Source organism: Alexandromys fortis, unplaced genomic scaffold, assembly GCF_014885135.2.
Source record: "Alexandromys fortis isolate MF-2015 unplaced genomic scaffold, M_Fortis_MF-2015_v1.1 scaffold_23, whole genome shotgun sequence".
Taxonomy (NCBI): domain Eukaryota; kingdom Metazoa; phylum Chordata; class Mammalia; order Rodentia; family Cricetidae; genus Alexandromys; species Alexandromys fortis.
In genome coordinates this window covers 6,418,304-6,433,727 of record NW_026067907.1, presented here as the reverse complement: position 1 = coordinate 6,433,727, position 15,424 = coordinate 6,418,304, and the positions used below count along the sequence as shown (strand labels likewise).

The window sequence follows — 15,424 nt, the reverse complement described above, 5'->3', positions numbered from 1 at the left end:
TCAAGAAAAAAACTGAGAGAAACCCATCTCAATAGTAAAGGCAAAATAATCTTGACAAACAAATCATTTTGAATGCAAAGCATTTATCCCATCTAAAATACTTCCTGCACAATCGAGTATACAAAGTACATACAAAGACAGGCAAATAAGGAAAAGATCATTGAGAAGCAATGGCGACTCTCAACAGATCTTGTCTGTAAAGTTAAACAAAGCAAGATGCTGAATTAAAAAAAATTAAAAAACCAACACGGTGGGGAGAGGGGCTGATGTGTACAAAACAGTGCACGCTGTTCCCAAAGTGTGGTCAAGAACATGCTGGTGGTCTCGTTTGGTCTGTGACCTATGCACCCCACAATGCACATTTATGGGAATAAAAAGATGAGAGAGGGAGAAAGGTAGATGCCAGCAGTAGCAATAGTAGTAAACTTGGAAATTATGCCCAAATTTACAGTACTAAAGTAATGCATTTATAAACAAATGCAAACAATACACCTTTGGTAAATAATACAGTGCCTTTTCACTCAAATTATAACCCATGCTCTCCCACAACATGAGAAGAAAATTATCTACAATAAACAAGACCTTAAAACCCTACCCTTCCCCTTAAAATTAACTTGTAAACAGAAAATACAGATTCAGTTAAAGTCACAAGAAAACTGCACAAAGCCGAAAAAAATGGAAACAAAACAAGCCACAATCCTGCAGAGTTTATCAGCCAGAGATAAGGAGAAAGATACACAGTGGTGTAGAGTTCTCAATTGTATGCTACCATAAACTCCCAGAAACTCAAATGACAGCTGGAACCCAGCTAACGTTGTCAACCCATCCACAGCCCACACAGGGACAGTAGGAGTTTCCTCCCCACAGACGCATTTCTCAGAAAGCCTTCTGAATTAGAAAAAAAGACTCTTCCACATGAATGCTCTACAAGAAGCAAGCCACGAATGACACTCTGAACCCGCTCTCAATTTGAGACACATGTGTCCACTGAAGAGAGCACACTCATAGGGACTCGAAGGGACGTCCACTGTACTTGGATTTGGTGCTTCTATAATTTTAGTAGACTAAACATGATTCCAAACACATTTTAGGGGTAAACTTTCAAAGATATGCTGGTTTCTGTTCAAGTAGACAGCTCTGACTCAAAAAAGAACTTTTTTTTTCTACAAAAAGGCCATGTTTTGAAACATTTTCAATCTCATGAAGGGGAAGATGAGTTGCCAAATTAGGCTACCAGAGAAAAAATGAGTTTTCAAGTTTGCATATCCCCATCCCCTTTAATTAAGAGATGGACAAAAGGAGGTCAGACACCTCCAGCCAAATTCACTCTCCACCCCTGTGACAGAGCAACTCGACCTTGGCCCCCCGACCTTTGATTACAGAACAGACATTACATAAAGGAGCAGGGCTGTGGATGAAAAGTACCAACTTGCAAAAGCTTTTGCTTTCTGTGTCCATTAGAACTCTGAGTAGTTCTAGCTTTATAGGTCCACTTTTTCTCAGAATATAGATTCAAATGGGTACCTGTACAAACATCCATGACCTCTGTTTTGATGAGGTCAGAACCAGACAAACCTAACACCCATTTTGTTTATTAATATACTGTTTTTTTTATAAGTCTCTACGTAGTTGACTGTTTTTTTATTTTAGGGAGCCAATGAGAAACTGTGATGTTCACAAATTTCTATTAGTAACCATGAAGTGCCTAGAATTCTGTTACTTAAAGTCTTAGCTTGAGGAGAATTTAATCAAATGATGTTGACTGTATGGAACAATTTTTAAAAGAAGCCATTATCTTAAGTGACACTGTGTCATGACTGCTGCTGCCAGCAGCCTACTGCACATGTGGTGCCCGAGACTCACTCCCCCTTAGCCTGGGAAAGGAGTCTAGCGGGTGGCAGGAGCTCACGGGTCAAGCATCATTCATCTCCATGGATGGAAAATATCTTTTAGAGATGATTTCCTCCATACTCAATCTTATTTAGCAAATTTATAAAGTGTAAGTTTTACAGTTTTTGCAAAAAGCCAGCTTGAACTAAAAACAAAATTGAAGATTATTGATTAAGGTCCCTCTTTTGCTACTCTTATTTAAGAGGTCTCACCCTTCCTTGTGTCCTATCACTTTTTATTGCTAACTAAAATTTTCAAAATAAGGAGAAATACTACCTTAGGGTATGCTATCTCAAAGAAATAGCCTATTTTGCATATAATCAATACTGATGGAGTGAATTTACTTTTTAAGTGATCAACGGGATTTTTTTCAAATTTTCAAGAAAGTTACAAATTATCCAGCAAAAACCATCTTCTGTCACATTCTCTTTATTTTTTGCAGCAAAATATATTGCCACCAAATAAGTCATTACAAAGGTACTATTTTTCTAAATAAATAATAATGGGCATAAATCACCAATACATAGTAACAAAATAGTTCCCAAGAATATTATAAAGAGCAAGATAAATAACTATCTCTTAGACAACAAAACAAAGGAATTGCATTTAAATTATTCCATGAACTGAGAGGCTACAACCATATTGCACAACTAATGATAGCACGGGAACACCTTATCAAGCTACAAAAACTGACGTAAACCAACACAGTCATTCCCAATACACTATTCAACACTTCCTGGGACAACTGACCCACCTAAGAATCAGCTCCCGTATTTTAAATTATAAAACGGAAAACTCCAGTATCAGCTGAGAGATGTCCTTGTTAGTATTTCTTTGGAATTTTGAAAGAATTATGAGTAATTTAATTTTGCTCAGATAAAGAAATCAAACAGTTTCTTTTCTAATTCTTAAACCAAACACAAGAAAAAAAAATAAGCACAAAACAATGTTTAAGTGAAAAGTTTCCTGTAGCACCTTCCACTTGTCAGTTTTCAAATAAAACTCACACTTAGAAGTCAAGGCCAGCGGGCAGTTCTTGTGCTCTGGGAATGAACAACATCACAGGTAAAAGTTACAGCACAAACTGGTTCTCACAATAAAGTTTGGGTATTTGCCCAAGGTGTATTCCCACAACAAGAAGAAACTGGGCAAAGATACTACAGGCAAAAGGAATGGCATATAGACAGTCAACTACCTAAGTCTGAGAGTCTTACCAAGGTTTTCCCAGTGGTTTGTCTTTTACACCCAAAGACAAGTTCTTTTTTCCCTCAGAGAATACTGGGGAGCTTCCCACAAAGATGTGACTATATCCTTATCTTTTAATATCCTGGGAAATGCACAAAGATTTTTGATCACACTTATAATAGAAAAAAAAGCATTCAAATCAGCTGAACTTTAATGTGGCCAAGGGAAGGAATGGTGTAGTTTCAAATCAAGTCCCATTCATACTTTTGAAAAGACAGAGCAATGAGATCTAAAGAGAAACATGTTTACAGTAAAATATTCCAGATTAAAACAAAGGAGTAGGGAGAGCAAAGGCTGTTTCTTGACAAGTGGAGGTATCTGGTGATGGACCAGTCTGGTGAATGTGAATAAGCCCAGCTCTGCCTCAGCCTAAGGTCTCTTACCTTCTCCCAAAGTCAGATGGGATTCTGACTTTAAAGAAACTAGTGGGGTTTCCACCAGCATCCTTGGGAGAGAACAGTCTTGCACATGCTCACCCAGGTATCTGCAGTGCTGTAGGCCTGTCGCCTCATAGACTGCCTACCAAATCACACTCACACTAGCGACAGCAGCCGTTTACCTTGGTTTACATCAGAGAAGCACAAGTCATTTGCATATGTGTCCTTCATTCGTGTAGGTACCTTCTTTCTAGTAAGCAGCACATATGTGTGAATTAAGTTTTGTCCTCCCTCAAAAGAGAAGCTGAATCTTCCAGAGTTTTGGTTATGTTGGGAAAAAAAAAAAAACATTTTTTTGCACTAGTGATAACAGTAACAGAGTCTAGATAACATGAAGAATGAACACTTACACTCCCTATGCCTAAAAGAAGAGCAGGCTCAAAGCAATCTGTCTTCTTCCAAAGGTCTTCGTCCTAGTTACTGAACAGTACATGAGTGAAACATTCTATAGACAAGCTACACTGCCTTCCAGAACACAAGATCCCTCAAGTTCTTGGCTTCCAAATACTACTCTATCAAAAGGAGAAAGGAGGGGCAATAAAGGATAAATGGACAATTGACCACGTCTAAACAACAGCACCCTCCTGCCTGATGGCTTCTTCTACTGTTGCTGTCTCCGGTCCTTGGTAGTAGCAGCACATCTTCCTCCAAAGGCTCCTGGCATGTCTCCCTCTGCATCTTTCTCTTCATTTTAGGCGCTGAGTCACATTGGCCAGGGCAACAGCAAAAGCCTGCACTGCTGAGAAGGGGTACTGGAAGTCTAGGATGTATGCATTACCGTCAATCCGTCCAAACTGCATCACCTAGGGAAGAAATGAGAGCAAACACAAGAAAGGAAGAGAAAGTGAGCAAACAGTCAGATGTACCAACTCTGAGGGGAGCAGAGAGCATCGTTCATGAGAGTTCTAAAAACCCACGTAACTGAATCTGAGGGGCTTCTAGATCTAACTACAGATTTATAGGATAGGGGACAGAGGGGAGTGGTGATGACATAAGGGCTACACATGAGATAAAGTGGGCTCTCCACGGCAGACAAAAGGAGGCTTCACATTCGGAGAGACCAGAGATGTGCTTTGTCCAAGTTTTCCATCTCAGGGAAGGCTTCCCTGGCTACTTTTCTAAATCACCACAACTTCCTTTCCACCATGCTCCTCCTTGCCCTGCTCAGCTTGTGTGAGACTACTGCACCACAGCACAGGCACACACCATGTCCTGTGGTCTCTCTCCCTTTTGTGAAAGACACATGACAACAGTTACTTCCATGTCTCTCCATACTCTTAATTTCACTCCGAATAAACATTGGCAAGCCGGGCGGTGGTGGCGGTGGCGCACGCCTTTAATCCCAGCACTCGGGAGGCAGAGGCAGGCGGATCTCTGTGAGTTCAAGACCAGCCTGGTCTACAAGACCTAGTTCCAGGACAGGCTCCAAAACCACAGAGAAACCCTGTCTCTAAAAACCAAAAAAAAAAAAAAAAAAAAAAAAAAAAAAAAAAAAAAAAAAAAAAAAAAAAAAAAAAAAAAAACAAACCAAAAAAATAAAAACATTGGCAAGCTTCCTGTGAAGTGCTGATAAACACTTTAGGCCTGTATTAATATACTCTGTAGAATCACTCAACTTTGCTTGTGTTAAATAAAGGTAGTTGCAAACTTAAGAAGTAAGGACTGTGTTTCAGTAAAACTTTATTTACAAACACAGGAAAGGAGTTAAGCAGATCCATGGGGCAGTCTGCCAATTCTTGGCTTAGAAACTTCCAGGAACACAGCATACAGTAAAAATATTTGGTAAGTTAATTAAGTAAAAATGAAATTTTAAAATGAATGGACTTCTCGGGATGGTCAGGAGGTGAAATGAGGCGGTAGGGTTACAGAAGCCATCCGTGTTAAGAAATACGATTTGTCTTCTATGGTCCTGATCTGTACTAAGAGGAGACTTGCCTTCTATTAGAAACATGGAAGATGAGTTAGCAACAAACAGAAATAAGCAAACAATAACTAGGCAATTAAAACATTTAGGAAAAACTCATACAAGGCTCAGTCATGAATCACTTACTGACATAATGCAGTCACCAATGCCTACTGCTTAAATTGGAAAGTGGGGACAGTTCTCATGTGCACATACAAGGTAGGGGAGATGGATAATATTCCTCTGCAGCTGGTAATGAACAGCTAGGAAGGAAGGGGTATTGCATATATTGTTTCTATCCAAACTGCATTTTCTTGGGGAAGCAAAGCCACAAAATGAAAAAGCAGGTTCGACAGCTCCCGTGGGAAGCAGGTAGCACAAACTACTAAAGAGTTACACAGGAGAAAAGCAAAATATGATGGCTAAAATAGAAATATTAATAAATAAAAGTATATGCTCTTTTAAAATATAATAATATAAAATACCAAACTCTAGAAGACACCTGCAACTGAATGAAGAGCCGGTGGTGAGGGGATGGGTGGGTCCCATGGTTTTCTTTCTAATCTCATGCAATCATCTGACTAATGGTATATGCATCACTTAGATTTAAAGTACATCAGAAGGTTCTCTGAGAATTAGAACCTGAACCAACTAGCTCCACCTGAGATTCATGAGACATTTCCTCCTTCCTTCCTGCCTGGCTGGCTTTTTAAGGCCTTGTTCCTCCAGTTCACAGCATTGGCTCATTTGTTCAGTGGCTAGTCTCCTTACCTGCCGCCCCTCCAGCTCGATCTGGAAGTTCTTGGCAGATTCCTGGGTCACCCTTCCTCCAAAATCCAGCTGGTACACCTGTGTGGCTTCATTCCACAGAGGCTGTTTGTTGGCCATCACATACACAAAGCCTTGACTGCCCAGTCGCCCGTCTTCCTTCTCACTCGCTTTGCGGCACTTGAATTCCTCCAGCTCACTGGCTGTGCGCAGGCTCCTCTTGCTCTTCCACCCCTTCTTGCTGCCCTGGCTTTGGTTCATCAGCTCATCCCCGCTGATGAACAGCTCAGGCTCACTCTCTGAGCTGTCCTGGAATTCGTTTGTCTTGTTCAACTTTTTGGATTTCAGTTGGTCTTTCTGACTTTTCACTTTCTTCTTCTCTCTCCCCAGGCGAGGGCTGGAGATGAGAGAATTAAAGTCACTCAAAGCCCTTGCATCCTTTTTGACTTTGCCCTCAGTGATGGCCTGAACATTTCCTTCCTCTGCTCGGCTATCCAGGCGCTTCCGGTTCTTCTTTCCAAATTTTTCTGTTCTCTGAGGGACAGGGCTTTCTGTCAGAGAGAGGACTTCTTGGAAATTGTCCGCAGTCTCTACCATCACCTCTGTGCCCATGTGGCTTTGGAGCTCTGCAGGTGGTGGGGACACAAGAGGCTTCTCCACAACTAAATGGGGCTTGGATGGGAGAGTGCCCTGGGGATTTTGCATGGGTGGGCAGGTGCTATAGGAACTCCAAGGGTGCAAGGCGATAGGTGGCAGCTGTAAACTGGAGCATGTGCTGCTTCCTGGATACGTGGGGGGCAAGGTGCAATAGGAAAGACTGGGTGGGTACGCTGGCTGAAGTACAACAGCAGGCTCCTGTTGTGCAAACTGTGCCGGGGACAGGGCATCTTTAGGGGAGCATGGAGCTTGTACTCCAGGCAAAGAGGGGTTGTTATAGCTGCCTGGATATGGCACTCCCACGCCATAGCCTGTCTGGAAGGTGGCAGTAGGGCTGGACGGAGACTTGGGAGACACAAAGGGCACTCGAGCTACATCCAGGTGCTGGCCTTGCCCTAGCATCAGGGGGGACAGTTTCAAGGGGTTGGGCACTGCAGGTTGTGCTGTCCTTTCTTGAGGAACCCAAACGTCCTCACCCAGCACAGGGTCCCATTGGTAAGGGGGAGGCCGCTTCACTGTGACAGTAGCTTCAGGAAGTGGGGGATGCCTCAGAGGCTTCTCCAGCTGACAGTGCTGGGACAGGGCCTCGTCCTCTGTGAAGGCTGAGTTGACATAGTCAGTACGATCACGGGAGGTGTCCGGAGGGCTCAGAAGGTTGTAGGAGGACTGGGAGGCTAGCGGGGAGGTGCTGATAGCATGGGCCAGGGCTGCACCTGGCTGTGAGCTGGACCCAGCTCCACTGCACTGGCTGCAGGTATACAGGGCAGGCGGAGGCCTTGCTGGGAGCTGTGCCACTGCCCCACTAGGGCCACCCTTAGGCTTGACCAGGGGCTGCAATGGGGCACGGGAGCTGTCAGCCAGCTGGGCCATCTTAAGCGCAACCTCACGGTTGTTCCTTCGCAAGGTGGCATGGATGAGACTACTGTCCAGTCTCTGAGTGGCACTCCGTCCCTGAGCCAGTTGACTAGCAATTTCAGGGTATGGAGGTGGATCCCCTGTGGGGATGGAGTATCGAGGGACAGTCAGGCGGTTCAGAGTGGCACTGGTGCAGGGTTGGAGAACCTTCTTCTCAGTGGCTGTGAGTCTCAAGGTGGCAGAACTACCTGGGCCAGGAAGAGTGTAGGTGTTCTGGGAACAGAGCATCCGAGTGCGAGGCCGGCATACCTCTTCCACATTGCCGCTGCTGTCAAAGGTGGTGATCCTCTCATAGCCTAGGGGAGGCTGGTAGTGTGCTGCCGGAGAGCAGAGGGAGAAGTCACCTTTCTTCAGACACACATCCACTGGGGGCTGTGGCGGCGGCAGAGGAGGTGGAGGTGCTGCTGTGGTGGGGGCAGCAGGGATCGTTCCTGGGTATGGGGGTGGGGGGTTCATCTTTGCCACCTGGACCTCCTGAGGGGCACTGAAAACCACTGCATCCCCCTCAGCTGCCAGCTGAAGCACTGGTCGCAGGGACTTGGCTGACTTCTGCAGGTGCTCATGGTCTCGATCTCCATGGTCCACCACAGACAGCTGCAGAGGCCCCTGCGGTGGTGGCGGTGGTGGAGGTGGCGGCAAAGGCAATTGAGGAGGGTTCTGAATGATGCGGCCCATTTCTACACCTCCAAAAATCACCTGTCCAGGATTGGGGTACCGACTGGAAACTGGGTATTGGGTGGCAGCATCACCTGCATGCTCTACTGCCCCTACAGCTGTTGTCTGATTGGTCAAGACATCCAGCTGCACATTTTGATTGGCCAGCAGGGATTGTACCAGCCCTATGCTCTGTGTGGGGGACAGAGCTTGAGCAGAGCTGTGGATTGGTGCAATAGGGATGTTCACAGTACAAGGTGGGTTGTTTTCAGGGACACCCGATGATCCAGTAACTGGAAGAAAATCAGAAAAAAGAATTGGTTGCAAAACAATGCTGTAGAACTGGGTCAGAATAAGCAGCATGCCTGGACTTATCTGATCTTTCGCAAGCAAAATGCAACTATTAAGACTGAGATGCCCTTGCTGGGAGACAACAAGGCTATTCACAAAGCTTCGCTAACATTTCTGGAAGGACACATCGCCAACCAGGGAGTCTGCAACATAGCCTGCCTGCTCAGTGTGGGCTGAGGCATTGTCAGAACATCTCAATGAACATGTCTGAACATTCTGAAATTGGTACCATGTGCCTGAATACTACCATCATACATAAAGAACTCTTTAATGGTTATACTCATAAAATGCCTATATAAAAGAAAGTGGAAAAACCAAAGAAAAGAATTCCCTAGAAATATGTGTATTCACTGAATGACCTTTTCCTATTTACTGCTTTTTAGCATTTCAAATAGGATTTAAGATACAGCCAACCACATACAAACATGTGGCCACTTCATTCACTATTTAGTGGTCACTTCATATATCATGAAGTCAACAGTGACTGTGGGCAGGTGCTCAGAACCACAGTCTGTGCCCTTGTTGGCAGTGGGACCAACTCCAGCTTTGCTCCTCTCAGCCCAGGGACTTGGCTGTGCCTCTTCCTCAGAGTACATTGTCACAGGCCCAGAGCCTGGAACCTGGTGTTAATGCTGCAGAGCAACAAATAATTGAGCAGCAAACTGTATCTAACAGGCTCACTGTATAGGCTGGCTGACTTTGCACACAAACAGTAGCCGACAGCCACCAAAATTTCAAAGGTTAGGCCTGGCCTTGGGGCTTATCCTCTGGTTGCAGGAATCTGAGTCCCACCTCAAGCTTCCTATAATTCCTTTGCTGATCTCTCTGAGATCACCTTTGGTCTCCAAGGAGCAATGACTTCAGCTATTTCCCTCTCCATCCTCTCAACTGAGGACTACACACAGCAAGAGCAGCCACCACAGCAACTGAATGCAGAAAAAGTTGCTTACTGCATTTGGGAGAACAGAGAGGTTGTCCAAGGAAAGCATATGCTGCATCTAAACTGGAGATTCTGAAATAGCAGGGCAGGTGTCAAGCCTACGTGCCCGAAGTTCAATCACCAAAGTGTGGGTACTGATGCTGGAAGATTTTGTTTCTACAAAATTACTTATACTTATAAAAGTGGCTTATACTTTAAAAAGGGGGGGAAGAGTGTTTCTCAAGTGCCCTTAAACAACGGAGAACAGATAGAGACAACTCTCTAGCAGCCAGTGGAAAATATTCTGATCTGTAAACAAAACAGAACCCTTTAAGAATCCCCCACTACAGTAACCAAATCTCAAATCCCACAGTTTATCTCTAACTCAAGCCAGGCCTCTGTGAGTTAGAGAAAAATTGCACGGTGGAAAGGGTGCACAAATGCAAAGGCTCCGAGTCCTGGAGATAGGGCAGGTTTCAGGAGCTGGAACCTGTGTGCACTGCAGGCCTCTAGAGAGAAGCTCTTTAAGCAGGTATAAAAAGGGTGGAGGCTAGGCAAGACCACTGAGACAGAGTTTTGGTGGGAGAATTGTCTGCATTCTGCCAATCATGTTTTAAATAAATGCTGATTGGCCAGGCAGGAAGTATAGGCGGGAAAACCAGACAGGAAGTAGAAATGATATAATGAGAACAGGAGAATTCTGGGAAGGAGGAAGTTGATTCCTGCCACTCCTGCCCAGACCACCAAAGCAGCAGGATGTGATCTGCCCCACTGAAAAAAGGTACTGAGCCACATGGCTAACATAGATCTGAAAAATGGGTTAATCAAGATGTGAGAGTTAGCCAGTGAGAGGCTACAGCTAATGGGCCAATCAGCTTATAATTTATGGAGACCTATGTGTGATTTTATTTGGGGCTTGCTGGCTGTGGGGTACCGGGTGGGACAGAAAACCACAACAAGCAGCAGGCCCCCCTCATGTTACAGAGTTTAGTTCTGGTTTTACATAGCATGTCTAGTTTAAGTTCCAGCCTCTAGGTTCCTGCTTTGAGTTCCTGTCCTGAATTCCCTGTGAGCTGAGCTAAACCCTTTCCCCCACAAGTTGCTTTTGGTCATGGTTTTATTATGAGCAGCAGAAAGCAAGGAATGACATTATGATACGAGATGTGCTCTGTGAATTGTCACATGTCACTACTACCTTAACCGTCATGCTCTGCAAGTTTCCCTTCTGCCAAAAAGCACGTCCTGTGGTTTTCCTCTCAGATGTACTATGTCTCCTAAGCTTACAGAGTGAGGTGGGTCTTTTCAAACTGTGCCAACAACCAGACTCAATGACTTACCACTCTACCCCCTTGCATAATATACAAAGAGAGGGACTGTAACAGACAAGTCCACGTATGTGACACACCTGGTAAATCATCCTCATCTTCACTGAAAACATTTGGGTTGAAGACAGGTAGATTAATATAGTCCATGGAGATCTTCCTAACTTCTGGGAGATAAATGGTCATCTGCCGTGGCTGGAGATGCAGCAGGCTGGTTTTATAGATTACTGGGGGGAGAAAGGAGCACAGTTAATGAAGGCATGCCAGCGGAGAGCCAAAGAGTCAGCAGTGTGATGGAGAAAAAGAGAGGGCCATGGATCCCTCTGTTGGCAGGCAGATCAAACAGGCTGGACCAGGAGCAAGTGGAGCTCTTAGCTTCTAACGATGATGTATACAGAACCACGTGGCATTGGCAAATTCTTTGTCTACAGAATCACAGATTTTAAATGCCAAAAACATACCTCAGACTTAAACCATTTCTTACAATGATCATACATCTTTAAGAGCTTCATTTGCAACCAGAAGGATAATTTAGTTGAAATAATAGTGCCAAGAGTGCCAAGCTCAGGAGCTGTTTGCCGTCCGTGGGACCAGACACCACAGATGCACAAGACTGAGGCCTTATCTCACTGTCACCTGTGGGGTCTGCAGAGGGACTCACAGGCACATCCAGAAACAGACAGTTACAAGAAAGCCTAAGTTGCAAATGAAATAGAAAAGATAAAATTAATTTAAAAATGATGAATCTGAGTTTCATAAGCAGGTAAAAACAAGGTTAGCTTTTGCCATCTCTCTTGTCAGATATTTATTGTGTATGTGTGTTTGTCTGTATGCACATACATACAGATATATGTGCTCCATGACACATGTGTAGTGGTTAGTTCTGTCCCACCATCTCATAGTGTTTGGAGAATAAACTTAAGTTGCCCAGCCTTTACACAAATGCCTTAAATCACTGAGCAACCCTATTGGCTCAACATTTATGTTTAAAACTCTTTCCTGTGAAATTGTACACAGAGACACATGTATTCAGCCACATCCTCTCTCTGCACTGCCCCCTAACTAGCCTGGCCTGACAAAACAGTGTTGCTCTAGAAGCAGCAGCTCTCACTGAGCCCTCTGTATGAGGCTGGAACTCAGGCGGTGTCTTCCCATCCCAACGTCAGAGGAGTTTCATTCCCTCTCATCACTCTTGCCCACAATAGAGAATTATGAATTTTGGTGGAAAGTTCTGTACTGTTCTGAGTTAGTGAAAAGAGCTATTCTTTATTAGATCAATAAAGAACAATTATTTTAGGGGCTGGAGAGATGGCTCAGAGGTTAAGAGCATTGCCTACTCTTCCAAAGGTCCTGAGTTCAATTCCCGGCAACCACATGGTGGCTCACAACCATCAGTAATGGGGTCTGGTGCCCTCTTCTGGCCTGCAGGCATACACACAGACAGAATATTGTATGCATAATAAATAAGTAAATAAATATTTTTTTTTAAAAAAAAAGAACGTTTTTTAAAGCTGGCAGTGGTGGCACACACTTTTAAAAATTTTTTTTATTGGACACACCAGGCCAAGGAAACGGTGTAACTCCCATCAAAAGGTAGACACCTAGCACAATGAGGGTGATATAATAACCCTCCTAACCTGTCAGCTGACCTCCCAGTGTACACATCAAAGACTGACCTACAATTCCCACTATCCTGAGGGTTTCAGCTCAGTTTGTTCCCCACTGTTGACACTGCCTTCTTGAATGTCCTCTGCCCATCTGGACCTGCCATCTGTCCTCTCATTCATCCCCTGGACTTAGTCCTGCCCTTTGCCTCTGCAGCTGGACAACTGAGTTCAAATGAGGTAGGGGTCCCAGGTAAGCTAACGGTCATGATAATAACAATTACTGAAGGGGCATAGTGTCATCCTCATATGTAACATCTTCAAAACTAAGATTAGCACTGTCACTCAGGGGATATACCAAGTGAAATTCTAAGCATCCTAAATAATCAAAATATCAAATCACAAAAGGTCGTAACAAATGTACGGTGTGAGAGAAATACTCAGTTGTGCAGGATACTTAATTGTCAATGCAGTTGGAGATGTCATTTAACGTTAAGTCCGTATAGATGAGTTCTGTGCTCCAAGCTGACACGTGCTTCATATGAGAAATGTGAACCTAAACATACATTTGAGTTCTGCAGTGCAGGGACTGCCTGGAATGATCTAGATAGTGTTTTTCCTCCAGTTAGAATTGAATCTTTTTTTTAACTATTTTGTGTGTGTGTATAGGTGGTGCACTTTTAATCTTAGCATTCTGAAGGCAGAGGCAGGCGGATCTCTGTGAGTTTGAGGCCAGCCTGGTCTACAGAGCTAGTTCTAGGACAGCCAGAGCTATTAACATAAAGAAACCTTGTCTCAGAAAATAAAAAAACAAGAAAAACATTTTTTTTTTAAATTGAGGAATGATTACAAACATTACTTGCCTCCAGGGGAGAAAACCTAGGTAGACTGTAGTAATGATGGGAGACTTGATCATTTTTTTTAAAAGATTTTATTTATTTACTATGTATACAGTGTTCTGCCTCCATGTATGCCTGCAGGCCAGAAGAGGGAACAAGATCTCATTGCAGATGGTTGTGATCCACCATGTGGTTGTTGGGAATTGAACTCAGGACTTCTGGAAGAACTGCCAGTGCTCTTAACTGCTGAGCTATCGCTCCAGCCCCAACTTAATAATTCTTATGAATACCTTTTTACTGTATGTCCCCTTTAATATAGCTTTTATACAGCTCTTAAGTGATGTTAAAAATTCAAGAAATTTCAGGGTCGGTCTCAGCATGGCTCTGTGTACCCCATGGTCATAGGCCTCATAGGTCTAGAGGTGACAACAAATGTGAGCAGGGCCAGGCACAGCATTGAGCTTCTGGGACCATCTGCAGAGGATGCAAGTTCAACAAGGGGATGGAAGGCTAAACAGTAAGAGAGGAGGAAGGGGAGGATGGTGGTGGAAGGGGTGGGGCCAGGAGGAAGCAGAGAGTTCAGTAACAAATTGGCTGCCATAAAGAAAGAGGCTAACAAGGACTAAGCCAGACCCTCTTGCAGTCCTCTTCCTCCATAAACCTTTATATTGTGCACGCGCTCTCTCCCCCCCATCCCTCTCTTCATGGGCTAAGTCTGTTCTAATTGAAGGAAAAATATTAAACATAAGAAATACTCACTTCCTAAGCCCATCAGCACATTCTACGTTATATTTGAAAAGATTAACAACGTGACATGAAGAGTAGACTTTCTTGAACCCAAAAGTTGACTTCTCTAATATAAACAATAGCAACCATATGGACCAAATGATTTTTTTTTAAAAAGTCAATGATTAATAGGCTGGAGAGTTGGCTCAGCAGTTAAGAGCACTGGCTTCTCTTCTAGACCCAGGTTCAATTCCCAGCACTCACATGGCAACCCATAATTGCTTGTAACTCCAATTCTTCCAGGGCTCTGACACTCTCACACACATATGGGTAGGCAAAACACCAATGCACATTAAAAAAAAAAAAGAGTAAATGATTAGGAGAACAGTGAAGCTTTTCTCTTGACATTCTACCAGCTCACAGTAGAACAGCATGGGCCCCAAAGACATCCACTACTCTGTTTTAGCAATCTTAGTGACTTAGCTGTGGATCTACTTATCGCAGGAGAAGGGCAGAATTTAATAAATAAATAACAGTACACCCCAGTTCTTTCTCCTGGTCTTTATTTTAGGAAGCCTACGTTCCCAGTTTACTGAGATGGAGGTGATGATAGTTAAACAGGTTGGTAGGACACAGGTGGACACTTTTGTGATCATCAGAGTTTCCAGGTCATTGAAATGTTGTGAGGAATTTCCTGTGTAGGCAAGAGAGTTTACTGTGGAAGAGAACGGGTAAACAAAAAGGAAACTGTTCATCTGATAAAACTTAACATTTATTGCATAAACCAAGTGCATACTGCCACTTCATTTCCTCATCATATTATACGTAGCAAGCCTTACTATTTTTTGTGAGTCTGAGAACTAAATCCAATTTAATTTTATGTCCTTTGCTTTAATTTTATTTGAAATATGATGTGGGAGTGTCATATATCAATCTGTTGATTTCATTGGTTGAGCAATAAACCAACTGCTTGGCCGCATAGCTTAGAACATAGATGGGAGGAGAAAACAGAATAGAATTCTGGGCGGAAGAGGAAGTGAGGTCAGACTCTGCTCTGCTCCTGGAGAGACGCCATGCTCAGCTCTGCTGGATAGACACGATAGCTCTGCGCTCTGAGGCAGAGGCATGAAGCTCCCCAGGATGGACGTAGGTTAGAATCTTCCCGGTAAGCGCACCTTGGGGTGCTTACACACA

General features: G+C 43.8%; 1 protein-coding gene across 4 annotated transcripts in view; it reads right to left on the bottom strand.

Moving 5' to 3' along the window:
- Window positions 1–348: 348 nt before the first annotated feature.
- Tulp4 (TUB like protein 4) overlaps window positions 349–15,424 on the bottom strand; it is a 153,814-nt gene continuing 138,738 nt past the window's right edge. For all 4 annotated transcript variants that reach the window (XM_050135776.1, XM_050135777.1, XM_050135778.1 and 1 more), the window contains 3 exons: window positions 11,145–11,288; window positions 6,247–8,762; window positions 349–4,375 (listed from right to left, as the gene is read on the bottom strand). In XM_050135776.1, coding sequence (XP_049991733.1) covers window positions 4,259–4,375; window positions 6,247–8,762; window positions 11,145–11,288 — 2,777 coding nt within the window. In that variant the 3' untranslated portion in view covers window positions 349–4,258. The remainder of the gene's footprint in view (window positions 4,376–6,246; window positions 8,763–11,144; window positions 11,289–15,424) is intronic.